The 27,162-nt window shown below is 36.5% G+C and overlaps 1 protein-coding gene across 3 annotated transcripts in view; it reads left to right on the top strand.

Moving 5' to 3' along the window:
- Positions 1–27,162, top strand: part of KDM4C (lysine demethylase 4C) — a 371,183-nt gene that overhangs the window by 185,934 nt on the left and 158,087 nt on the right. For all 3 annotated transcript variants that reach the window (XM_037156753.2, XM_053656545.1, XM_053656546.1), the window contains 4 exons: positions 8,052–8,242; positions 11,196–11,431; positions 14,403–14,716; positions 18,056–18,164. In XM_037156753.2, coding sequence (XP_037012648.2) covers positions 8,052–8,242; positions 11,196–11,431; positions 14,403–14,716; positions 18,056–18,164 — 850 coding nt within the window. The remainder of the gene's footprint in view (positions 1–8,051; positions 8,243–11,195; positions 11,432–14,402; positions 14,717–18,055; positions 18,165–27,162) is intronic.

The following is a 27,162-nucleotide window of genomic DNA, read 5'->3' on the forward strand; positions in this document are numbered from 1 at the left end:
ATAAAATTAATAACAAAGAAAATAAGAGAAGTGCCAGACATGTTCTCAGAGTTGAGTAGGGATGTAGAAGCTGCCAGGTGAGATAAATCTGACATGCTGAATCACTTACTTAGAGTGTTGCTGCATGTTTTCTACAGAAGTGTTGCTGGCAAAGTATGTTGTCAGTTAAGTTTAAAATTTTTATTTTCAACAAAATTATTTGTTTTTCTTTTCATTATTTAATGTTAAATTTCCAACCATATTGTTAACATTAAAAACGCCTGAAGTAAATTATACTGCTTCCTACAGGCATTGATTTTTTGATCTAGTTAGCTGCCATGAGGTTTGCTGTTTTGGAATTATAATACCAGAGATTTTATTTATTATTATTATTTTTTAAAGATTTTATTTATTTACTTATTGGGAGAGGGGAAGAGAAGGAGAGAAATATCAGTGTGTGGTTGCCTCTCATGCTCCCCCTCCCGGGGACCCGGCCCCCAACCCAGGCATGTGCCCTGACTGGGAATCGAACCAGTGACCCTTTGGTTCACAGGCCAGTGTTCAATCCACTGAGCCACCCCAGCCAGGGCAGATTTTAGGTGGCAAAAAACATGTGATCCGAGTGCACTGAGTGTGGGCTAGTGTTTATGACAAAGGTCATTTTTCCTGGGACTCACTTTCAGAATTCAGTATGACATATAGAGATTAAAAAATATGACCTAGAATTTATTTTAAAGCTGTTACAAAGTTATTTTGTTTCTCCCATTCGAAGAACACCTGTAATATATACCTTTACTATATATACTATCCAGAGCTTCCATTCTGGGGATTATATTATGCATACATGACCACTTTATTAATTTTTTCATTTATTCCTTTCTCACTCTCTTAAAAATATATTTATTTATTAATATTATCCCACACCGATATTGGTGTTTGAATTGTACAAAAATACGGAAAAGGTTTACAGATGCTGCCTTTATCTCCAATTACACAGAAGAGAAGAGGTGAACATCTGCAACATCAGCAATACAATTTCTAACATGACCAGCATTTCTTGTGAAACCTGGAAGAAAACTAGTTCTGTGTTCAGGCCCTTGGTTTACTCAGCACGATTCTATCTACTCAGTTTTTGCTCAGTGAATTGGAAATGATAAATCCCAGAAGCTGGTCGGTAGGAAACGGAATGTTGTTTCACTTGAACCTTTTCTTTTCAATTCACTATCCTTGTCATATCCAGCAAGTCACTGAGATACTAGGTGCCTCAGTTTTTCATCTGTGAATTATGATGATTAAAGCACATGATTTATTCTTAAGATTCATTCCAGGTGCAGTATGAACTTCTAATTGTGTCCACTTAGTTATTTGAAAAAATTATTTGAATGATTCTCAAAAATCAGAGTATCTGAGCATCACAGGAGGATTATATGTTGTATGCTTCCATGCTATTTCTGAGGGCTCTCATACATGATCTTATATATACTTACGAGCAAATATTTATATTCATAAAACACTAGATCCCTCAGACTCTGCAGATCCCTGTTTTATCTCATGTTGCCCAATTTATCATCCATACAAAGTGTAACACGCAGGCATGAATTCAGAACAAAGTAACTTCATCTGTCTCACAATACTAAAAAGTTCAATTTCATGCTGTGTTTTACATGGCACAGCAGGAGTGAAGTGTTTTATATCTGTAACTCTGAACTTCCACAACCTTTCTGTCAGATATGCAGGTAGATGTCAAGAAGCAGAAACTGTAAAAATAATTTCTACAGAATTTTTTGAGACTCCAAGAGCAAGCTATTTGAATCTATTTCCTTCATTTTGCATAGTTTTCTTCATCTTTTTGAGCTGTGTTCCCCTGGGTCAGAAAGATAGAGTTTCTAGTCCCATACCTTAAATTGCTTTATAATTGCTTTACTTTATAAGGGAGACATATCTTGGCCTGGTGAAGCCTAAAAATATTCAGAAGAAATTAATCTGAACCTATTAGCATTAGGGAGAGCGGAAGAAACATATTTTGGAAAATTATTAGCTAGACTGGATAAACTCTATCAACACAGCATGATATCATGCATAAAAAATAATGAGACCCAGACATTTGTTTTCAACAACACTTCAATTTAGTTATGTGTCATAGAAAAGGGAGTTTTAGATGGAAAAATGAGACCCCTATTTAAATTTAAAGCCATTTAAAATGTATTGAACATAGTTTGGGTTTGGAATCCCACAGTGGAGTTGATGAAGAGTATGGGAGCTGTTCTGGATTTGAACGTGGCAAAGGCTATATCATTTGTGAGCTCTGTGACCTTGGGCAAGTTAACGTAGAATCTCTGAGTGTCTGTTTCCTCATATTTTTTTAAAAGGCTATTGAAAAATATTTTAAAGGGCCTCTTCATCCTTTAGATACCTAGAATGCACTCCTCAGTAAGACAGACATTGTGTATATTTTTGGAAGGGGAAGATATGGTAAAAGTATCTGAAACCACTCACAAAAATGATTCATTAAAATTAGGGTAAGATATTTTGGTTCTGGTATAATACTTGTTACTGTGACTGTGATATACCTTTTGCTTTTAGGGAACTTTTAAAGTTCTCATCTTCATGTCTATGAAAACAAAACATTCAGAATTTTATTTTGGGTGTGTATTCTGGAACCCCTGGAGCCTTCAAAGGTATTGTGTACCCTGACAAAACCAGAGTCCTGTGAACTCTGCAGACCAGTCTGGAGGAAGCAAGGGTTGTTCAAGCCTCTTGCAGACCTTGCTTCCTTAATGGACATAGGACAAACAAAATGGCCTTTGCACTCCTTATATACTGACTTTGTTGATTAATATTGATCATAGTTTCTGTTTCTATTTCCTCCCTGCTCAGCCAGTGTAAACGTAATTATGTAGTTTAATTTTCATGTACTCTGCTAAAACAGGCCTATTATTTATCTTTGACTGGTATCATATAAAATGTGACCCAGGAAATCCAAGTGCTGCGTAAATATTATTTTTCATCTTAATTAGACCTAAATATTTTAAAACTCTATTTTCTGTAATAAAATAATTCTTATACATTGTCAGGTAATTATAATAATTTTTCCCAAAATTATTTGTGTAAGAGGGTACATGTACAAGTGAGCAATGATTGAATAAGTATATGGATGAAATAAATCAGTGTTATAGTCACATTACATATGACTAAGGGGTGAAGGTCCATTTGGATGTACAGTGGTGGCTTCCCAGCGTGTCCCATAGATAGGAACTGCAACTGGCGGAAGCAGGACATTTTCTGTTGTACTACCGCATAAGTTTCTTGCAATATTTTTTGGCTTTGGTTAACTATTTGAAGAATCACACATCTTTACCATCTTTAAAATGAGTTCTGTAAAATACAAGTATTTGAGTAAAAACTGAGACTTAAAATTTTTTCTTTGGTTGACAAGAGCATTTTGAGTTTACTTCAGTTTTTGTGGAGAAGAGAATCATGGAGATCGTAATTATGTTTAAAGAGCTCATTTGATCCTGTATGTTTACGTATTCTTTGACCTTTGATCCCCCGTGACAGAGCTAAGAGAGCATTTTTATATGAAGAAGATGACTGAGAGCTCTTGGCATCCCCAGTTTTATGTAGCTGTAGGCAGACCTGTGTGCAGCAAACAGAAAGAGAATGTGACTGCTGTTTATTGATCATATTAAACAGTCAAATTCATTAATTAGAATAAGCACCACTGTGGACTTTGTTTGTATTTACTTTCTTTAGCTCAGCATAATATATGTTAAATTTATGTACATTTACCACACTGATTCTGAATTCCCTTTTTTCTAATATAATGCCTTAGAACAAAGTTTCTAATTTCTTCAGCTACCTAAGAAATACTGGCCTATTGGGAGTACTCCAACAAGGGTGAAATTAATTTCAGACTTGTAACTGGTAATGAAAATTTTATGATAAACGAATGGATGGGCTACAAAAGTAGAATATTTTACTCACCTTTTGGAATTTATTTAAAGGAATTCCAATATAAACAGGTCCTTTAATATTTTTTATAGTTAATCCACATATTACATACTTTTATTAATTATTAATTGTCTGGTGAACATGTAAAGAAATACATCCATCCCTAGCTGGTGTTGCTCAGTGGATTGAGCCCTGGCCAGCAAACCAAAGGGTCACTAGTTCGATTCACAGTCTAGGGCACATGCCTGGGTTTGGGCTAGGTCCCCAGTAGGGGGTGTGTGAGACACAGCAACTACATATTGTTGTTTCTCTCCCTCTCTTTCTCCCTCCCTTCCCCTCTCTAAAAATAAATATTTTTTTAAAAGAAAGAAATCCAGCACTTTTTGTAGTATCTTATTAGGTTAGGTGTTTATATAAATAGATTAATACCAATAGAGGCTGGCTTTACTAACTGTAGAATGCATCTATTTTCTAAAATTGTTTTATTTAACAACTCTAAATTAGGCCATGTTTCTGTTAAAATAATTGATTAAATTAAATTCTATAAAAGTTGGAACATAATACTAGAAAATGCTAATCAGAAGAACTTGTCTAGAGTACATATCACAGAATATTGTACCTTCATCACATTCAGAATCAGAAATAACTAGGCTTAAGTATAGCAAGAAAGTCTTGGGATCCTGGACATCTATAAATTTAGTGTGGTTTAACAGTGTGGCAGTATCAAAGAGCTGATCCTTTCTCTTCTGTACATTTGATATGATGCAGTATAAACCTATTCCATTCAATATTGGGTGGATGTTTACATAGATGTAAGATGAAGATTAAAAAGTAAGAGTGGATTAGTAGTAACATAGTTTGTGTTAATGCTAACAAATTACTAGCAGGTTATTCTTTATATATAAAAAGAAAAAAGTGTTTAGCATTTGGTCATCACTTAGCTGAAAATTGATAAAAGGTTAAAGAACAGGAAATAATGAATTGATGCAAACCTAGATGAATAAAGACTGGATTGTAGTATATGAGTTGGTAAAAAAATCAGATTAAAAAAACTCATCATAGCCTTTCAATTTAATACCCACATTGTATAAAGATTTCTGTTGATGCTCTACCTCTAGAATTGTCTGCATATTTTTTTCAGTGAAGTATCTGAACTTACTAAGTAATAAATTGTATAAGTTACTATAAAAGGTAGCTTAATAATTGAGAATAAAATTGTATTTCAGGCCTAGTTACTGATTTTAGCTCTAAATAGTTATCACATCATCACAATTTTGTAGTTATCCCATCATCATAATATAAAAGGTTGCTATGCCTAATACTTGAAGTGTCTTTGTTACTATTTAATGTAGAAATTGTGAATAATTGTGTCTAATTATGTTAATAACATGTTCTTAATTCTTATCAAAATAGCTAAAGAAAGTGTGTTAGAAAAACACATGGAGAATATATGTCTTTTTTTGTTCTTTATTTATTAAATACTCTTTATCAAAGGGCACCAGTTACAAACTTTTGGGCTCTCAGAGCCAATGAATGGTGAGTCCTTTGAAAGTTTGGCATTTTTATATTTTATATATAGTCCCATATTTTCATAGTTCACATACTTGGAGATAGATATAAGACAGTTTTACTATGTGTTGGAAAGGAACTACTACTTTTTTTTTTTAACTGTAGTTCTGATCTAATGTAGCAATTCGGTTTTGCCATGAGGATAATTAACTTATAACCTTTGAGAACAATAATTTCTGGGGGTATGCTAGATTTTGATAAAACTATGTGTTAATAATAAAATTTGTCAACTGATTTGAATTCCCGAAGGAAACAGAAATTAAAATGTTGCTTATATGTATTTTTTAATATGAGCCCTTTCATTGTTAAAATATAGTTACAATCAATATGAAGCATTGGATCTTACAGTAATTTTAGGTTGAAAGGTATACTACTCATGTGTTAGCAGAAGACATCAATATATGCTTTATTTGGATACTCATAAATTTTGAAAACCAGAGTTTGCCACCATTGGCTCACCCTTTTTAAAATTGCCCTGTTAGTAAATTTAATCCATAATTTTTCTGATCAAAGATACCTTCACATGCTAATTTATGTTTCTGTGATTGCTGTCTCCATTGAAATTAACCAGAAAAGATTAATTTTGAATTTTAGTTTTGTTATAAATGATTTCTTTGTTATACCTTAAGTTCCAGGATAAAAAGAAAATTTTGGATTTTAGCATCTTTACCATAATAATCTCAATTCATTTTGCAAATACCAGCTGCAGTATACTAAGCATTTCCGTAGAAAGGATGATCTTTGGTGTAAGAGCTGTTGTGAGAGTAGAAAGAAAATCATGGACCACCATTGATCTTGGGAGGTACTTATTCTCTTGGAATATGTTTCCTCTTCTGAAAACTGAGATTTCTATGTCTTACTGACAAATATCTGTGAGGATTGCCTTCAGTAATGTAAGTAAACCACCTAGCCAAGGAAGCATATTTGGTGTTTACTAAGCACTGGTTTCCTCCTCCTTTCTTCTTTCTTCTTCTTTTTTCTCCTCCTCCTCCCTTCTCCTCCTCCTCCTTCCTCTTCCTCCTCTTCTTCTTCTTCCTCCTCCTCCTCATTCTTCTCCTCCTTCTTACTCCTCCTCCATTTTTTTTCTTGTTCTAAAAGTTTTCTTACAAATTTACTGTTAAAGTAATTCTTTAGGTCAGTTCTAAGATTGATGAAAGATACTTTAAATGCCCAAAGTCCTAAAAGAAATTTGTAGATGAATTCGCCTTTGGGATGATTTTTCTAACTAATCATAATTTTTTAAAAGATTTTATTTATTTATCTTTAGAGAGGAAGGGAAGAAGGAGAGAAACATCAATGTGTGGTTGCCTCTCTTGCGTCCCCTGCCAGGAACTGTCCTGCAACCCAGGCATGTGCCCTGACTGGGAATAGAACCGTGATTGTGTGGTTCACAGGCCCGCGCTCAATCCACTGAGCTATTATGCCAGCCAGGGCCATAATTTCTTAATAAATATATTTTAATGATTATGCTATTATAGTTGTCCCATTTTTTCCTGCCCTTTATCTTTCTCCTGTCTGCACCTCTCCTTCTACCAGGTGCATTCCCTCCACCCCTCCTTAGTTCATGTCCATGGGTCGTATATATAAGTTCTTTAACTTCTCCATTTCCTGTATTGCTCTTAACCTTTCCCTGTCTATTCTGTGCCTACCGATTATGCTTCTTATTCTCTGTACCTTTCCCCCCATTCACTCCCCTCCCCCTCCTGCTGATAACCCTCCATATGATCTCTGTTTCTGTGAATCTGTTCCTGTTCTGTTGTTCAATTAGTTTGTTTTTGTTCTTGTTATTTAGGTTCAGTTGTTGATAGTTGTGAGTTTGTTGTCATTTTACTGTTCATATTTTTGGTCATCTTCCTTCTCTTAGATAAGTCCCTCTAACATCTTATAATAAGGGCTCAGTGATGATGAAGTCCTTGAACTTGACCTTATCTGGGAAGCACTTTATCTGCCTTTTCATTGTAAATGAAAGCTTTGCTGCATAGAGTAATCTTGGATGTAGGTCCTTGCCTTTCATGACTTAGATACTTCTTTCCAAGTACTTCTTGCTTGCAAGGTTTCTTTTGAGAAATCAGCTGATAGTCTGATGGGAAGTCCTTTGTAGGTATCTCGACCCATTGGCTTAATTATTCTAATTACATTCATTGACTGCTTTTGTTTGCAAACCTAGGTTTTCAGCTTTACAGACCTTTCAACATTCATTTCACCCATGCATCTTTGTGATGGCTAATCCTTCTGTTTCAGGCTAATCCTTCTGTTTCAGGCATGCTTTTGAATGTGTGGTTGGTTTCCTTTTAGTTGTTTTTGCTACACAGTTCCTTATGAACTCTACCATGCCTTTGAACATGTTATTTTACCATTTGTAAATGTGAATATGCAGGTTCCCACCTCCACTCAGAAAAAAATTAATTTATCCTTCACTGAATGTTTAAAAATGTGAAACATTCTCTATTACATGGGAATAAATGTTCATATACATTATATTCAAAGTAGGACTCTGTGACTTTATATAGCTAGTGAAATGTTTAATGCACAGTAACCCCTTTGTGTTTCAGTGCACCTGCAGGAAAGACATGGTGAAAATTTCAATGGATATCTTTGTGAAGAAATTTCAGCCAGACAGATATCAGCTTTGGAAACAAGGAAAGGATATATACACCATTGATCACACAAAGCCTACTCCAGAATCCACCCCTGAAGTAAAAGCATGGCTGCAGAGGAAGAGAAAAGTAAAAGCACCCAGGAGGTAATGATCCCTTCTCCAGCCTATCCCACTTGTACTCATACAATTAAAATGGGTCATGACGTGATATTCTCAAAGACTATTTGCTTTGCTAAAAATTTATCCCCCTTGAGTTTATGAAGTCTCTTACTGAAAATTTGAGGTAAAGTATTTTTAATTCTCGAGCAGTATAATAAATAAATTGTGTTTTGTGTTTGGGAATGTCCTGAGGTTGTTACACGTGGAAAGTACTAGAACAATACTAGAACTTCTCGAACCTGTTATACTAATGTCTTTTAAAGTTGTATTGGTGTTCTCTATTTATCTCCGTATTTTTATTAACTTCAGTAACTTGATTTCCAACTTTTTCATGTTGCTACTGATTTTCTTTCTGTCTTTAGTCGTTTTCTTCTTCATTTGTCAAATATCTGAGAGACTACTTTTTTCTTGGTGATTTCTATATTTTGCTACATTTATACACTTGGTTTTACTCTTTTACAAGGTATGAAGCAGAGCAGATGGTGTTTCTGTAACAGTGTTGTCCCTGTGAACTTTATTCAGCAATCCATTTTTGTGGTAGGATCATTTCAGAAGCTTTTACGTCTGTTATGGGCATCTCACTGCTTTTAAAACTCGTTCAATAGGATATGTGTTATGTTACTCAGGTCTTTTGGCAATTCTTTTTAGACTCTTTATGTTTTCCAGGGTTATATTACATTTTTACTCTCCAATATTTATTAATTGTTTTTCTTTCAGATTATAAAAGTAATATTTGTGCATTGGAGAAAATTTGTAAAATAAGGAAAAGAATAATGAAGGAATTCCAAATCACCCATAACCTCACAGTCCAGAGATAACCAATGTTAACATTTTCTGTATATATCCTTTTCATATATATTGATTATATATCATATAATCTTATATACCTTTCTAAAATTGGGGCCATGGTCTATTAACAACTCGATGACCAGTTTTGTGAGTGCTTTTGATTTAATCAAATGATGTACTACAACATTATTTTTAATGACTGCATGTATTTAACTAATCCCCTGTATTTGGACTTACAGCTTGTTTCCAGCTTTTTGTTATTAACTAAAATAACAGTGTGATTTTAAATCTTTGCTCACACTTTTGATGTTTATTCTCTGATTCTCTTTTTTCTCTGACATTTATTTTCTGCTATTTTAGAATGGTAGTGAGCAGAGGAACCTTAAGAACATGGAGTCAAACTTCTGCATTTTATGAGAGAAATAACCCAAGGCACAGAATTAGTGGCAGAACTCAAACTGAGGTGTTTTTATTTCACCCTATAGTTATAAATAGCAGTGATTTTAAAACTCTTAGTTTTCAAATGAATTTAGTAGGTTAGGAACAACATTTTAAAATTAGGAAGTGAAATAGAATAAAAAGTATTCTAGTCCTTCCTGTGTAGTGAAGGCAAGTATTAATTCTTGAAGTGTGTGAGCATGTGTGTATGTGTGCGTTATGTCACCATCTAGAATGTATAACTTACTGCGGGTTGCATTCTAAAAAGTGTGGGAAACCCAGATTTAGTGAGTCACTGCCTTTGATAAACAAGTTAGTCCACCTTACCAAAACACTGGTTGTGGGAGTGGGCAGTAGTTGATCTTAAATTCAGAAGGTATATCAGTAGATCAAGTTGAGAATTGTTCTTTTAGTGACCAGGAAACACAATACTTCAATTAGATACATGATCTGGTCTCTGAGTTACTAACCACAGTGGACCTTTTGGGCTGCTGATGAACAGAGATGATTGGCATTGGGCAGATTTGAAATACTTAAAATAATCAATGAACTTTGCTCACCCAGTTTGAAAGCCTAATGTTAAGGGGCTTGTGGATTATGCTGAGCCTTGTAGCTTGATCACACAGTGTGCTGACTCCCGTAAGTAAATACTGTATCTAGGGAAATCTGATGAAGAGAATGATTGATTGAAATCTCAAAGATCTGTCAGCCAACTTGCTGTACATGTACTATGCTATTAGTAATGTGAAGATTTTCTGTATAGCCTAGTGCATGGGTTCTCCATAAATGTGAAAATGGTGATGCTTATACTAGTAGTGTTACTACCAGCAATAGCCAAAGCTAATTTACATAGGTGGTCTGTGGATCTGTGGCTACCCTCTTCATCTCAGATCTCTGGCCTTTCTGACTTCCTAACAGTGCTTAGTGTTTGTGTATGTATATGTGTGTGTTTGGGGCACTGAAATACATGTTGCTTTGATTTTAATTGTAATTTTTTCTAAATGAAAGTGTTAGAAATGCTGTATCACATACAAAAGGCACCTTTGACAAAGCTAGCAAATGACTTGCTTGAAAATACTAAAAGATGAAAAAAATAAAAATGATGTCCACTTTGAAAATAGTAACTTGATAGAAGATATTAAAAACATATGGATAATCTTTCTTCTCTTTATTTTCTTTAGCCAATGCTGATTTGACATTTAATTTTAATGATTTTAATGCATACTTCAGAAATACACAAATACGCAGGGAAACATGATCACTTGTTGACCTTGGAATGTAAATCTACTCAGACGTTAAGAACAGCTGTATGGGCTCTCCCCATTTTCTTTTCCATTTTTCATTATCTAAATAGTATTTGATTTATTGATTTGATTTCTCCCCTGCCATCATTTTTCACTTTACTTTTATTTTCAGACTTCTTTTAATATTATTATAGAATTTTAGCAAAGACTTTCTCCAATAATACTTAGTAATCAATTATTTACACTTGTTTTAATTTTAAATTTTAGTAAATTGTCATTAAAACTCTTGTTATATTTTTAATTTCAAAATTAATCTTTTACTTGGGAAAGTTATCTCTGCACAATAATTAAAACACTATCCATTTTTTCTTATTTTAGTAAGTGAAAGTAACATTTGTAATGGTATGTGTTTTATTCTGTTTGTTGCAAACAGTCTCTGCTCTGACCACAGCTTCTCTTATTAATAGCTTTCAGTGCACTGGTTCTAACTCCAAGAGGCCTAAAAATCAGGAGGACAAGGAAGTGTCAGCTGCAGTCAGTGAGACAGACCCTATCCCTGACCCAGTCCCAGGCAACCTCAAAGTCAGTGAAAAGCCAGAAGAAGCAGGAAAACTGGGAGACACAGAAGCACCTTCAGAGGAAGAGACCTCTACTAGCACGAAGCAGTTGGATCCAAATTCATCAGATAATGTCAGACTCTCAGGTGAGAAACTGGCTGTTTCATATATAACTTGTAGGTGGTTGATGATCTGATGCCTTTGATCTATGATCAAGAGAACAGATAATCTTTCTTTTACACATAGCTTAACCAATAAACTATCTAGACTTACAGGTTAATTCCGTCAGGAGGCCAACAGAGTGTTATCAAGGTCTGGAGCACCACTGTTTCATAGAGTGAAATCGTGAGACAAACAGCATGTCCTTTTTAGTTTAATAAAAAGAAGATTCTAAAATGAAAAAAAAATTTTTTGTTGCTACTCAATTTACAATATATAATACAGTTTTGGAACGCTTCTCTTGAGTTCACATGCAACAGAGAAAATCAATTATAGATAATGCTTTGCAAGTTCTTTTCTTTCATCTTAATTTTAAGAATAAAATAAACAATAAGGTTTTTAAAAAGAACAACAAAAATTATTCAGTCTTGGGTAAGGGTATGTATAGTTTCCTGGCTGTTCCTCTATAATAAAGCCATCATCTGTCTCAACTACTTTTCTTTTCCCCCTTTTATAGCTGGTATCTCTGAGAGTGCTTTAAAGCTTTGCCTCTTTAGTATGGCTTGGGGCATTTGTCTTTATACTAATAGAGCTTATTGGTAATCTCTGTCTTCTTTTCATACCTCTCAACCAGTCTGTCCTTCAATATGGGATTCTCCGGAATCCATCCATGCCCTGCCCCCTTTCCCCTGCTTCCTCCTTTTTCAGGGCACCATTATATCTTATTTGGGCTATTGCAGAAATTGCTTCCTTCCTGTTTTGCCAGTGTTCACTCTGGACAGCTCTGCTAGTTAGTTCCATACATGGCAGTCATAGTGATCTCTGAAAACGATGTGGCTTAGATCTTTTGCTCACTTGTTCTTTTTTGCTCTTCTTCCACTTAGAGTGAAAGAAAAGTCCTTATCATCATCCTAATTAATCTGACCTTCAGCTGCTTCTCCATGCTCATCATCTTTGGCTTGTGAAATATCTGAGTTAATAGATTTTAAATCATAGACTTTTCTTCAGTGAGTTCATACTTTAGTGGAGAGCTAGACAAATATAATTACAATCTAATGTGGTCAGTGCCATGTTAGAGTTGGCATAGAATGTGGCTGATATACCAGGGAAAGACCTAAAACCGGAGGCTACAGTATTTCTTAGAGTAAGTGATATCTGAATTGACTTGAGATAAATGGATGGAAGTAAGGAAGGTGGAGAAGGTAGGGAAGGGAACAGCAGCAAACAGTGTGGAGAAGACAGTTATGGAGTGCATGTGGCTATTTCTTTCAAGTCCCTCACCATAGTTTAATTAAACACTTTATTAATTACTGGGTAGTTTAGGCCAAGGGCCCTCATTTTTTACTAGTTCTGTTGCTACACAGTTATTTGGTTTAGCCACACATCTATAGATGATGCTGTCATTGTATGATATATGATTAGTGTAGGGCATAATTGTTACTGGATCTGTATAGCCTTACATATGTTCTCTACATACATCCTCAGAACTGGAATGTTTTATCAATAGCATCTCTTAGCATCATATATTGGAATATAATTCTTCTTTTTCCGAAATATTTCAAATAACTATTGCTTGGATAATTATTGTTATTCTCTGGCTTTTGACATTTGTCTATAGTAGAACCTCTTTTGAATCCCTTATTTTGTCAATAAGTTATTCTTTCATTCCCTTTTTAAAATTAAATTTATTGGAGTAACAGTGGTTAATAAGATTATATAGGTTTTAAGTGTACATGTCGGTGATTCGTGGTCTGTATATTGCATTGAGTGCCTTCCACCCAAAGCCAAATCATCTTCTGTTAGCATGTTTGGGGCCCCTTTACCCTTTACTTTCCCCCAACCCCCTGTCATCTAGTAACTACCATACTGTTGTCTGTGTCTGTGAGTTTCAGTTTTCTATTCCACATAAATGAACTCATGATTCTTAGCTTTTTCTGACTTACTTTGCTTAGCATAATATTCTCAAGGTCCATCCATGTTGTCACATATGGCAGTGTGTCATCTTTTCTTATGTTGGAATAGTAGGCTATTGTATATAAGAGATCTGTTCAGAAGATACCCATCCAGCCATGTAATATGAAAAATAGAGACATTTCTTTAAGAGTATACAAGAAACATTGTACATAGGACAAGGATGCTTCAGTCCCCTTCAAAGTGGGCACCTTGGGACCCCACATATTTCTCCCATTCGCTATCAGCTGCTCCATCATATTTTCCTGAATCTCATTGATGGTTTGAAATCTCTTCCCTTTCAAAGGTGATTTTAGTTTTAGGAAAAGCCATAAGCTGCAGGGTGCCAAATCTAGGGTGTAAGAGGGCTGAGTCACCTAGGCGATTTGATGTTTGGGAAAAAAACTGCGTGAGATGTGATGCATGAGCAGGCCCATTGTCATGCAATCACCAGTTGCCCATAGCTGTGGCCTTCTGCATCTTCCACACAGTTTCTGTGGAGGGATGTTCAAGCTTAATGCAAAATTAGATGCAGATTTGTTGCTCTACTTACTCAGTGATTTTGAATGCACTGGCCACACAGTACGCATGCTCATTGAAAGATTTGTATCGCCCCCACTGACTAATACAGTGAAGTTGTCATTGTTCACACATGAGCATTCCAGTCCACTCTCCTTGGCTTCCAGGTTACACTGATGTCACACAAACCATTCTTGTGTATCAACAATTGCTGGACTTTTTCTGGACAGACCTTGTATGTACCACATCTTCTTTATCCAATTCCCTATTGAAGAACACCTTAGTTGTCATAAGTATATTCTTTTGCCAAACTCCAGGACCTTAACCTTAACAACAATAAAGGCTGCACTGTGCTATGATGACCTTTCCCACCCATGTCTGTGGAATTTTAGAGGGGTAGTTGAAAGATAGTTAGTTCAGAGTAGTTTGACAGTTATGCTCATTAATAACACAATGTTAGATTTATTGTCTTTTTGTTTTGCTCCTCAGGAAACAGCTGTTTAACTACATCTCTAACGGAGGAAATAAAAATTAAGGATGACCGAGCCTGTGCCATAATTCCATCTTCAAATCCCAGTGAGACTGATGATTCCATATTTGGTGGCCATATGACTCCCAAGGGATCAGACTCACCCATAATTCCATGGCCAGAGTCACCTGAGTTGTGCTCCTCAGTGGCAAAGAGTAACAGTGTGCTGACAGAGAGAGAAAAGAGTGATGTGGAGAGCCGTGGGAGTGCTCTTGAACCTGGGGAGTTCCCAGCGGTCCCCAGTGAAGAGAGAAATGGCTTCAAAGTCCCCAGTGTATGTGGCAATGTTTGTTTTTACTGTATTTATTGTATGGTGAGAGGGCTTTCTGAAAATTGTCCTATCCATCAAAATCTTGCTGTAGTGGAGAAATAACATTTCACAGCTTATATGTATTATTCTTATTTTCTTGGATGATTGGGAGGTAAGCCTTCTTTGAGTTTTGGCTCACAATGTGATAATTCAGAGAGCATGGACCTTTTGGCCACATGTTGGAGATTAATTTTATTTAAAAAATTTTCTAAAATCATGTTGAGATAATTATGGATTCATATGCAGTTGTGAGAAATAGTACAGAAAGATCCTATGTACCTAGTTTCCCCCAATAGTAACTTCTTGGAAAATTATAGTACAGTATCATAACAACACAGAGTGGTTCTATCACCTGCAGTGTTAACCAGACTGCAAATGGTTTTACCTTCAGGGCTTTCATCTCCTGCCAACTGTTAACAATTCCGTGTCCCAGGCTTCCCATTGCCTCTATTTTAACATTAGAGCTTCCCTGGTCATACTTTCCCCTGACACTTCCCTCATGGACTTGGATTCTAGGGCCAGGCTGACCTTTCTGGCCCTGCCCACTGTCAGAAAGAGGCCATTTGCCTCATGAAAAACTCAAAACTTCTTGACTACCAAACTCCTCATTCTGTGTATTGGCACAGGGCCTCCCTGTTTCTCACATGTTCTGGTGTGATGTTAGTGCCATATGCTTTCAGCGTAAACTGCTGCTTTACCCGCGAGATTGTAGTGGATTAGGCAGTCACACACTCTGATTGTGTGTAGTGATCATCAGAGTTATTAGTCTCTTTTGACCTGTTCAGCTTGATGAAGTAATTCAAGTGGGTAAGGAGAACCTCAGTTGTTGGAGCTGATAAAATGAGTAAGCCCCTGATTTCTCCTGTTTATTTCAACTCACCACAGGCCTTTTTTTGATCTTTGAGTAGCAAGGGAGAGTAAATAAAGAAATCCAATTGGCATATTCTGTTTACAGGTAGTTTTAAAATGGTAAAATACAGATAATTTTCTTATTTGACCTAATAATATTGATCATTTTATATATGTTTGTATATCCTATTGAGCCATAAAATATTTAATCAAAAGTTTATGAAAAAAAAAAAGAAAAATATGGTCTAATTTATTTGAAAAGACTAAGGGAAGTTTGAAAACAGTATTCATGTATTAGTACACAAATTTTACAATTTAATTTTATATAGGGATTAATTGTAGCTGAACAGATATTGGGATTCTGGAATGGTGATTTAAACAAGTTCCTGGAATTTAAACAAGTCAAATGCTTGTTTAAATTATATTTAGTCACATACTTTCAACTAGAATGGAACTGAAAGTTACTTTACCTGGTGACTTGGGTAAGCAAGGAGCAGGATCTTTATCATTTCACTGAACAAAGACTGCCTGCACAGGAGAAGCAGGAGCAGCAGGAGAACAAATGCTGCTCCTGAGGCCTGGGTGACTTGACCTTCTTGGAAACATCTGTATGGTACCCTTCTCACATTGTGAGGTCAGAGCATTCTTCTCAGTAATACAGACCCACTTCATCCTTGTGCAGTTTTGAGCAGTGTTTCTTCTTATTAGGTGTAATACAGTGTGTATTCTGGTAGCAATTGGCTATCATCTATCTTTTAAAGCAATATTAGGTTATTTTTTTAACATACCTTTTTGTTTCTCTGTCTATTTACAACTGGGATCCATGCTCTCCCTAGAATACACCAAGTATGTTAGCACTTTACATGTTATTACTGCTGACCAATATATTCCTACCCCAAAGACCCTAACTGTATCTCTCCTTTTCTGCACTCAGGCCTTCTCTGAGACCTGTATGAAATAGCCCCTCTCCGACTCTTTCCATTCCGTTCTCCAACTTTACTTTTTATTTATTGCATATTTGCTCTATATTACCTGATAAATATTTACTTTTTACTTGCTCATTGACAGTGCTCTACCCCCTCTATAAGGCACACTCTTTGAAAACAGGGACCTTGTATAATTTTCCCTGCCGTGACTCTATGTTAGAGCATGTGGCATACAGTGAGGGCTTAGTAAATAGCTCTTGTTGTTAAGTTATAATTGCCCACATTACTTTTTAGCTATTATAAACTATAGATAAATGTTGTCTTGTTTTACTTTTCCATACTCCTAGTTTTGAATAGAATGAATGTTCCGACGTGCTTTTTTTTTTTTTTCCCCAGCAAATCCTGTTTTGGTGTTAGATGCCAGCATAGTTTTCTCTACTTCTGGCCACTGCTTTTTGATCTAACAGGAACATTTCTGAGACTCCTTTCTTTCCAATGAACTGTTGATATAAACCAAATACTCACTCTCTGATAATTTTCCCCCACCTCCATTTTTGGTTGTTGTTGTTGTTTTTTTGATTGAGTGGCCAAGAGAAGCTTGTAAGTAGGTTCTGTTCTGTCAGGTTGTACATGGCTTTTTCCCCCTCTACCCTTGAAAGGAAAATATAGTTTGGAGACCCCAGGACAAAAGACTTTTTATACGATTTCAGTGATTTTGAGGTGACAGTAGTTTACCATAATTAGAAAAAAAAACTTTGATTTCTTATTTAATCCTCTAAAAAGTGATCATTCATTTCTGAATGAACTGGAGGTATACAGGTTCATTTTGACATTATGGTTTTCTGTGTGGATAGAAAGAAAAATAACATAATATTTCATGTGACCTGCATGGACATAACCAAGTGCCACAGTACTATATTTTTAATGTGAATATATAATTCTAAATTTAGATTAGTGTTAAAGAACTTTTGAAAACTTGCCAACTGCTGAGTTTACTGCAAACTTGATAAGCCTACCCTCCACAATATACAGACAGTATTTTAATATGAAGTGGAAACATAGTTAATTGACCTCTTGGTCCAATAACTCATAGGATGGATTCCTATTTCTTTTGATGTAAACTTTTAAGTTTCTTTTTAAAAAGGCTAATTCCACCCTGGCCAGGTGGCTCAGTTGATTGGATTGTGGTCCCATACACCAAAAGGTTGTGAGTTTGATTCCCAGTCAGGGTACATGCCTACACTGCAGGTTCAGTCCCAGTCTGGGTGTGTATGGGAGGTAAGTGGTCATTGTTTCTCTCTCACATCAATGTCTCTCTCCCTCTGCCCATTCCTCTCTCTCTAAAATAAATAAAAACATATCCTCAGGTGAGGATTAAAAAAAGGGATGGGGTTAATTCCCCAGGATTTAAAAAAGTACAAGAGTTTTTCATAATTAATTTGTCATATATCACTGTGAACCATAGTGTTTTGTTTAAAACAAGTTTTTAACTGAAGTAATTTGTCCCCTGTTTTTGTTCTGTAATCAGAGAATAGACGGAGAAACCAAAACAGCTAAAAGTTGGCGCCATCCACTTAGCAAGCCTCCAGCAAGATCCCCAATGACTCTGGTGAAGCAGCAGGCACCCAGTGATGAAGGTAGCCATGTGACGGTTTTCCGTGTTTTTTTCTGTATATGTGTACAGTATTCAGTGTTTATTTTGTCTCTTGTAACAAACTTACCAAAAAAACTGCTTGGGAGAGAGGTCATTTCACCATATTGTAAATATATGCCATAAGATCTAAGGTATTAAAGAATTTTTAGGGAAAAGAAATTTGCGCCCTGGCTGGTGTAGTTCAGTGGATTGAGCATGGGCCTCTGAACCAAAGGGTCACAGGTTCGATTCCCAGTCAGGGCACATGCCCGAGTTGTGGGCCAAGTCCCCTAAGGGGGTGTACAGGAGGCAACCACACATGGGTGTTTCTCTCCCTCTCAATCTCCTTCCCTTCCCCCCCTCTAAAAATAATAAAACCTTTTTAAAAAATTTGGATTTTGGGGTTAAATGCTTGCTTCACATAATTTAGCCACATTCCTAGCAGAAGTCTTCTCTTTTTATATAATGGGATACAATTGGTCATTCCTGATATTCTTAAAATACTGCAGAGGAAGTTGAGAATCATTTTTTTTCAGGTGTCAAATCATAGAATTAACATGCTGTTAAGTTTCTTTGCATTATCTTTGTTTTTATTTATTTTAAAAAATTTTAATATATTTTATTGATTATGCTGTTACAGTTGTCCCATTTATCCCCTTTATTCTCCTCCACCCTTCACACCCCCTCCCACCCACATTCCCCCTCTTTAGTTCATGACCATGTGTCATACTTGTAAGTTCTTTAGATTCTATATTTCCCATACTATTCTTGCCCTCCCCCTCTCTATTTTCTACCTACCATCTATGCTACTTATTGTCTGTACCTTTTCCCACTCTCTCCTCCTCCCACTCCCCTGTTGCTATCCCTCCATGTGATCTCCATTTCTGTGGTTCTGTTCCTGTTCCAGTTGTTTTCTTAGATTGTTTATGTTTTAGGTGTGGTTAATAACTGAGTTTGCTGTCATTTTATTATACATGTTTTTTATCTTCTTTTTCTTAGATAAGTCTCTTTAATATTCCATATAATAAGGACTTGGTGATGATGAACTCCTTTAACTTGACCTTATCTGGGAAACATTTTATCTGCCCTTCCATTCTAAATGAAAGCTTTTCTGGATAGAGCAATCGTGGATGTAGGTCCTTGCCTTTCATGACTTGGAATACTTCTTTCCAGCCCCTTCTTGCCTATAGGGTCTCTTTTGAGAAATCAGCTGACAGTCTGATGGGAACTCCTTTGTAGGTGACTGTCCCCTTATCTCTTGCTGCTTCTAGGATTCTCTCCTTCATTTTTTTTTATATTAAATTTTATTTAGTTACTTTTCAAGTACATTTTTTTTTAATCTATTTCTCCCATCCCACCTCTCTCCTTCATTTTAATCTTGGCTAATGTAATGATGACGTGCCTTGGTGTGTTCCTTCTTGGGTCCAACTTCTTTGGTACTCTCTGAGCTTCCTGGACTTCCTGGAAGTCTATTTCCTTTGCCAGATTGGGGAAATTCTCCTTTATTATTTGTTCAAATAAGTTTTCCACTTGTGGCTGTTCTTCTTCCCCTTCTGGTCCCCCTATAATTCGGATGTTGGAACGTTTAAAGATGTCCTGGAGGTTCCTAAGCCTCTCCTCATTTTTTTTGAATTCTTGTTTCTTCATTCTTTTCTTTTTGGTCATTTTTTTCTTTCTTCTGGTCCACTCCCTTGATTTCAGTCCCAGTTTCCTTCCCATCACTATGGGTTCCCTGTGTATTTTCCTTCATTTCATTTAGTGTAGCTTTCCTTTTTCCATCTAATTTGCCACTAAATTCAACCAATTCTGTGAGCATCCCGATTGCCAGTGCTTTGAACTGTGCATCTGATAGGTTGGCTATCTCTTGGTTGCCTAGTTGTATTATTTGTAGAGCTTTGATCTGTTTTTTCTTTTGGGCCTTTTTTTTTTTTTTTTTGGTCTTGTTGTGCCTGTTACCTAGTGAGGGGTGGAGCCTTAGGTGTTTACCAGGGTGGGTCAACCCAGTTGCTGGGTTTTGATGCTGTATGTGGGGCGGGGTCACAGAGGGTACATTGGCACTTGTTCTGCTGTCAGACCTCAGCTCCTTCCACCACTTACCCCAAGTAAACTGGGCCTTTCTGGTGCTGATTTTCATGTGGGTGGGCTTGTGTACGTGCTAGGACCCTGTGGGTCTCTCCAACAAACTCTCCTGTGAGGCTGGAAGTCTCTCCCTGCACCTCAACTCCTACAGGTATTTTCAATTGGTGTTTTGAGGCTTTATTTCCCAGCACTTCGGACCCTGGGTTACACTGTCTGTCTCGCTCCCCAGTTGTCTGCACACAAATGTCAGACCGCTGCTGTTCAGCTAGACTCCTTACGCTCTGTGTCCCACTTCACAATCACCACCTCACTGGGTCTGCCTGTTGCCACCCAGTGCCCAGGGTCTGCCAGCTGCCATCTGCATGCCCAGGTGCCTTGCCCACCCAGTGTCACCACTTTCTGTACCAGGACCCCTCTCTGCTAGGCCTCCTGACTCTGCTCTGCCTGCCAGTCTAGATGAATATGTCTATTTCAGCTCCTTGGCTGTTCAACTTCCATACAGTTTAATTTTCCGTCAGTTCTGGTTGTTATTTTGCTTCTAAATTTTTGTTTACTTTATTTTGGTTGTGTGAGGAGGCACAGTGTGTCTGCCTACACCTCCATTTTGGCCAGAAAGTTCCTCCATTATCTTTATTTATAATGTGAATCCTTTAAATTTGTTATATAGTCTTGAGTAAGAAACTATGTGTCATACTTCTGTATCTTGGTTCTATCTGGAGGTTGATAGATGAACTCTAAAGAAATGAGGAAAATCTAGAGGGGATTCAGAGAGAAATGGCATCCAGATTGGAAGGGGAGCACTAATGCTGTGGATGCTTGCGGGGAAATATGCCACGACTAAAGTGGATGTAGGGAAGTCAGAGGTAAGATTTCATAGGTGCCTCAGACACACATGGTTCTACTCTTATAAACCCATGTGTTTGGTTAAGGATGTACTAGGGAAAAACAAAACAACACAACTGATCATAGGCACAGGACGAGAAGAAGAGGACTTGATGCCTGGGTTTGGGCTTGTGTGAGGAAAGGTGGTAGGATAAGAAGAGAAAATCACCCTAACATTTCTTACTTTAGGACTACTATCAAATTTACTCTTTTATTCTGACTCAGAAATTTAGAGTGAAAGGGGTACATCTTGTTAATGCCTCCAGGGCATCTAGCAAAACCAATTACAAAATTTTTTGAACCCACTTTAAAGAGGAATCCGGTTGATTGATGACGGACAGTAGACTCTGACTGGAGTCCTGGCTTTGTCTCCTGTAAGTTTCTTGACATGGTACAGATCTTTACTCTGGTTTCAATTTCATCTTGTGTAGAATATGAAGACCAGTCATGAATGATCAGGTGTCCTAACCTACAGGGTCATGAGTGGATTTTTGGCATTTCAGATACACTGAAATAACATGTGGTGATATGTTGAGCTCATCACCATTGGATTAAATTTTTATTTGTTACTCTTCAACTACGATTTTACGATTTCTAGAATAATTATGCAGAAAGATTGAAAGACACAGATAACCCATTCGTACTGTGTTCACCCAAGTACAGAGATGATCCCACCTGTAAGTTTGAAAATTGACAAGATCAGATTAAAACTCTGGTTATGGTTCTAATTTTCTCTAATCTGAACCATCTGGGTAACTTTTTGTAACTCATCAAGTCAGCAAGTGCAATACTGTAATGAGCTGTTAAGCATCTCTTTGAAATTAAAGACATCTTAGACCCTGATCCCTATCTCTATAATCTGCATGCTTTCAGGGTTTGATTAAGAGTGCATTTCCGGCAATGTAACGGTAATTTATTTTTTGGACAGCCTGTCTATATTAATATTATAATTCATTTAATAATGAAATAAATATTTAAATACAGAGATGGAAGAGATGGAATTTGCTGCTTTAATTAGAGATTATTCTTGGTGTTTGATCATCATTTAACTTAGGTTTTCTGTTATTTGAAAGAATAAAATATCTATTTAAGCATAATTACGTAAGGAAAATCTCAGGAACTCAAGTGTGACACAAATTGATTACTTTTCCAAATGTTTTTCTCTCTTTCACACTGATTTTTTTTTTAAACACTCATGTTTATGGTGTAATTGAATACTAATCCAGTCCTGAGCATATTTTCCCAAGACTGGAACTACCCACTGATTTTACTTTGTTGGAGATTTTTGGTTTTTTTTCTAGGATTGCCTGCTTTTTCCTGTGGTATTTTCTGAAATTTACCCTGTGTCTTTAGTCACTGTAAGTGCTACTTCTGGTGCACAAGCTGGCACTTGGGCACTTTGCAGTAACCCCTCAAACAAAAGGACATGATTTAGAATTGGCTGTTTCACCTTATCTCTGGAGATAGGTGTTTTGGGGAGAATTATGCCCTCTTGTCCCTGGTGTTCTATAATTCTTTCCTTTTTAAGAGTATAGTATAAGGGGAGAGGGAAGGGAATTTAAGGAGAAAAAGGGGGAGGGATTTTGAGGAGCAAGTATGAAAGACACAGGGATGAGGACTGGGGGGAGGAAATGGGAGGGAGATGGGGAGCATCGGGGGGGGCTGGGATGGGAGAAATAGACAAAAAACTGTACTTGAAAAAATAACTAAATAAAGTTTAAAAAAAAGAGTACAGTATAGGGTTGTCAGTCTTTATTTTGTTCCTTTTATTTCTAGGATTTATTAAGTGGATATATTGACAAAATGTATTAATGATGTCTTTCATTGATTCAGACTTTAGAAATGTTATTTTAAGTATTAAGTTAAATAAAATTTTTATTTTAAATGTTCAAAGCACCCATTTATTTGTCTTGCTAGATGATAATGGGCTTATGAGTTTCTGTTTTTAGCAGGGAACCTGAGACCTGCCTTTAGTCTCTCCTTGGCTGTTAGTGGCGACATGGCCTCGGAGAACTGAGTCATGGAATCTCTCAGGCTCATCATATGTTTACTCACGTGTATGGTGAATTGGTTGGATTATTGGTGATCCTAAAATTTCTTCCAAACTGCAAATGTCTTTAATTCTATGAAAATAGGAGAGGACATTCTGTAGCCCCCCACCCCATGCCCCATGCCAGCCTTTCATTGAAAAGCAAAATATTGAAGCATAGAAACATCCCTCATCAACAGTGTTTTCCTTCCATAAAACTTCTTTTGTTCACCAATTTTGAAAAACAAATGCTGTTTTATGACTGTTGCATGTCATGCTCCAAATGTTATTAATTTTTATATAATGATGTCTTTGTTCTATCAATTCTTACTAGCTTGAGGTAACATTATACTATTAGACTAAGCACAGTTATATTTTCTGTTTGTTTAAGCAATAAAACAGCAACTTCAGCAGATTAGTAAATAGATTGTCTTGGAATGTTGATAGGTCACAGCCAGTGTTTTTCTGCATTATGTAGACATAAAACATTATATGTTGTTGGCACTGAGATTTAATGAATATTTTATCTAGCATTCAGATGTGTTATAATAGTCAGGCATTCTCAGTTTAACTTGATTTCTCTGTCCATAAATGCCAATGGATACCCAGTGGCATGGAGTTTTACTGTAATGTGGGGAATAAAAATCAAAAACACCTTTCTCTTACTGTGCAGGTGGAATCATAGGGCTTGATTGAATGAGGGAGAAGTGTTTGCTTTTTAACTTAGGTTATATGGTTGCTTTGTGTATAAGTATTGTGTGCTAACAGATTGTGCCACTGGAGCTCCTATGTGGTTGCTTTTTTTACTTTTCAGAATCAATCTTGAAATTTTTCTAAATGTGAGTGGCATAAAATCTTAGGTGTCTGAATGTGCTGAAAGCATTGGGATTTTAGAATGATAGTTAAGACTTTGGTTCTTTTGAATTCATGTGTGCATTGTTGCTCTTAAAGTCTTGAAGGAGGCGATTGAGGAGCAGTTTTTGATACTACAGTTGTATGGTTCATTCTGTTCTTGAGAAAAATAAATTACTGTATTAGGTTGAGATGTATGAAATTGATGATGTTTGTTTTTTTAATCTACAAAAACTGTAATTTCGTTCAGGTTAACTTAAATGTATTACATTTCCTCAAATTTGTGCACTACTCCCTTTCCGTGTAGATACAGGTGTCTTAACCCTATAGGCCATGTAGTTATCTCTTATTTGGTACCACATTTTCTCCATTTCTACTCCCACCTTTTGTTTGTGGAAGTGACGATGAAGATCAAGAATAAGTGTGCAAAGTTTGCAACATTTATGCGGATTTAAAAATTTATTTTTGTGATTTCGTTTGGTCTTCATTTTCTGTGTTTTGCTGCTGACTATTGAAAACTTAGTCCTGGGCTGGCAATGTTCTGCAGGCTGTCACTTGAGATCATTGTCATGGGTTTTAGGAAGGGGCTTTTCACTGCTTGGGGGGGTGAGTGTGGGGTTAAGTGCCATTTGTAGGCTCCTAGATAATGAGTGATTAGGAAGTGGTTCATTTTATCATCATTTTAATTGTATAAAGTGTTGTTTTATTTCTTTTCTCTTGTTTGGGTCATAGGTTCCCAGTTTTAGGGAAATGATGACATGACTATTTTTTAAAATGTATTTCAAATGGACTTCTGATTTCTACACTGATGTTCTATTATTTTACTGTTCATATTTTGTTTTGTTTTGTTTTGGTGACACATTTTCAAGATTGGAAAGTGTAGGCATTTTTGTTGTGCTAATAAAAGAGAGTAGAAACTTGAAAAGCTTTGCTATACTTATGTGAATATTTGAATATTGCTCAAATTTTTTCATAGTTGTGAAGACCTCCACTTTAAGAAATATACTTCTTAATGCCTTTAAGTGAGTTAGCCAAGGATCTGGGGGTAAGAGTCTTCTTCAGAGAGAACAGTGAGTACAAAAGCCCCAGGGAAGGGAGTGAGCGTGGCGTATTTGAAGAACAGATAGCAAGAGGTATGTGTAGCTGACAGGACCACCATATGGCTTTGGATGTAGAGTGACAGAATGGACATATGCCGCCTGTCCTCTTTTTTTCTGTACATTCTCCTTACAGACTAGTCCATACCCTTGTTTTTCCAGTAGTTGGTGTCATGACCACCCTGGGTGAAGTTTTTTGTTCTCCTTAGCAGCTGTTTTGTGTGATCTACAAAATGTTACCCCTTTTAGTTCTTGGGCCAGTATGTCTAAGGGTCCCGCTGCCTTTCCATAGATGACCATGCCTGACATTTAGCTAAGGGGAGTTTTTTTTTGTTTGTTTTTTTTTTTTTGCTGGTAAATCACAACATGCTTATGGTTCTTTGTTTATAGATCTTGTTTCACCATTTTTTGACTTTGAGTTATAGAAGCTATTAATGAAATGGTATAAGAAACTGGGTTTCTTGCATGGGAAATTTCGAACTTCTTGAAGGCAAAAGACTATTTTAACTATAATTTCCAGGATCTATCGTATTACCTAATACACAGTGAATTTCATACAGGGTCTGTCCAGAAGGTATCCAGCCAGATAATATGAAAAACAGGCATTTCTTGAAGAAGATACAAGAAACACTGTCCATAGGACAATGATGCTTCAGTCCTCTTCAAAGTAGGCACGTTGGGACCTCACATAGTTCTACTAATTGCTATTAGCTGCCCCATCATATTTTCCCCAATTTCATTGATGGTTTGAAATCTCTTTCCTTTCAAAGGTGATTTTAGTTTGGGGGAAAAGCCAGAAGTCTCAGGGCACCAAGTCTGAGCTGTAGGGGGGCTGAATCACCTGGGTGATTTGATGTTTGGCAAAAAAACTGCATGAGACGTGATCCATGAGCTAGCTAGCACATTGTCATGATGAAGCTGCCAATCACCAGTTGCCCATGGGTGTGGCTTTCTGAACCATCCAAATAGTTTCCACAAAGGAATGTTTAGAGTTAACACTAAATTAGATGCAGATTTATTGCTCTGCTTGCTCAGTCATTTGGAATGCGCTGGCCACACAGTCCACATGCTCACTCAGTGGTGTCTACTACTCCCTCTGACTAGTACAGTGAAATCATCATTATTCATGCATGCACATTCCAGCCCACTCTTCTTGGCTCCCAGTTACACTGATGTTGCATAAACCATTCTAGTTGCATTTACAGTGGCTGGACTTTTTCAGGACACACCTCGTATGCTTATTCTTTCTTCATCTATCTTTGATTTGATGATCAGAATGCGTTCTTTTGGTACATTGTCATCAAGTTTTCCAAAGATATGCCGGCTTTCTTTTAGAAGTTTTTTTTCCATCCCCACCAAGATATGAAAAACTCCTGTGCTGCTTTTTTCTATTTTATATATTATTAACAGTTGTTACAGTTTTTTAAAGATAGATGATGTCACCATTTCACTGTTGAGGAAACTAAAGCCCAGAAACAGTAATTCACTTGCTCAAGGCCACAAGGCTGGCATTTGGTAGATAATAGGCTTTAAATTCTGTCTGATTTTCAGGTTTGCACTCTTTCCTACTTCATCATGCAACCCTCAAAAGTAGCCTTAGTACTGGTAAAAGAAGCTGAAGTGAGCATATGTGAACATTTGATAAGAACCAGTCATTTCTGTTGATAGAGTAAATCATTTGCAGTATTTCTTGTTGTCCATGTGTATTGCAAGAATATATATGTATATGAAATATGAGTTAACGTTTCTTAAAAAATTTAAGCAAATCAATGTTGCCCAAGTTCTCAGTGAAATCCACCTCCCCAAAGGGTACCGTAATTGTCAGGGTACTTTGGGGTAATAGGAAATTTGAAGGAGTGTGCTTTGGAATGTTTGTTGTGTAAAGCAGTATATTGAATGATTTGGAAAATATTCTTTTGAAATGTTTCCAACTTCAGTTATTGGGAGGTTGTGCATAGCAAAGAATAAAACTGTTCACTTAATTTTCTAGACCTAAAACAGTGGATTTCTCTGTTATTCATTCATACATTAGCTTTCTAGGGTATTGTAATACACATTTAGAT

This window comes from Artibeus jamaicensis, unplaced genomic scaffold (genome assembly GCF_021234435.1).
Source record: "Artibeus jamaicensis isolate MK-2021 breed Jamaican fruit bat unplaced genomic scaffold, CSHL_Jam_final scaffold_1964, whole genome shotgun sequence".
NCBI classification, from domain to species: domain Eukaryota; kingdom Metazoa; phylum Chordata; class Mammalia; order Chiroptera; family Phyllostomidae; genus Artibeus; species Artibeus jamaicensis.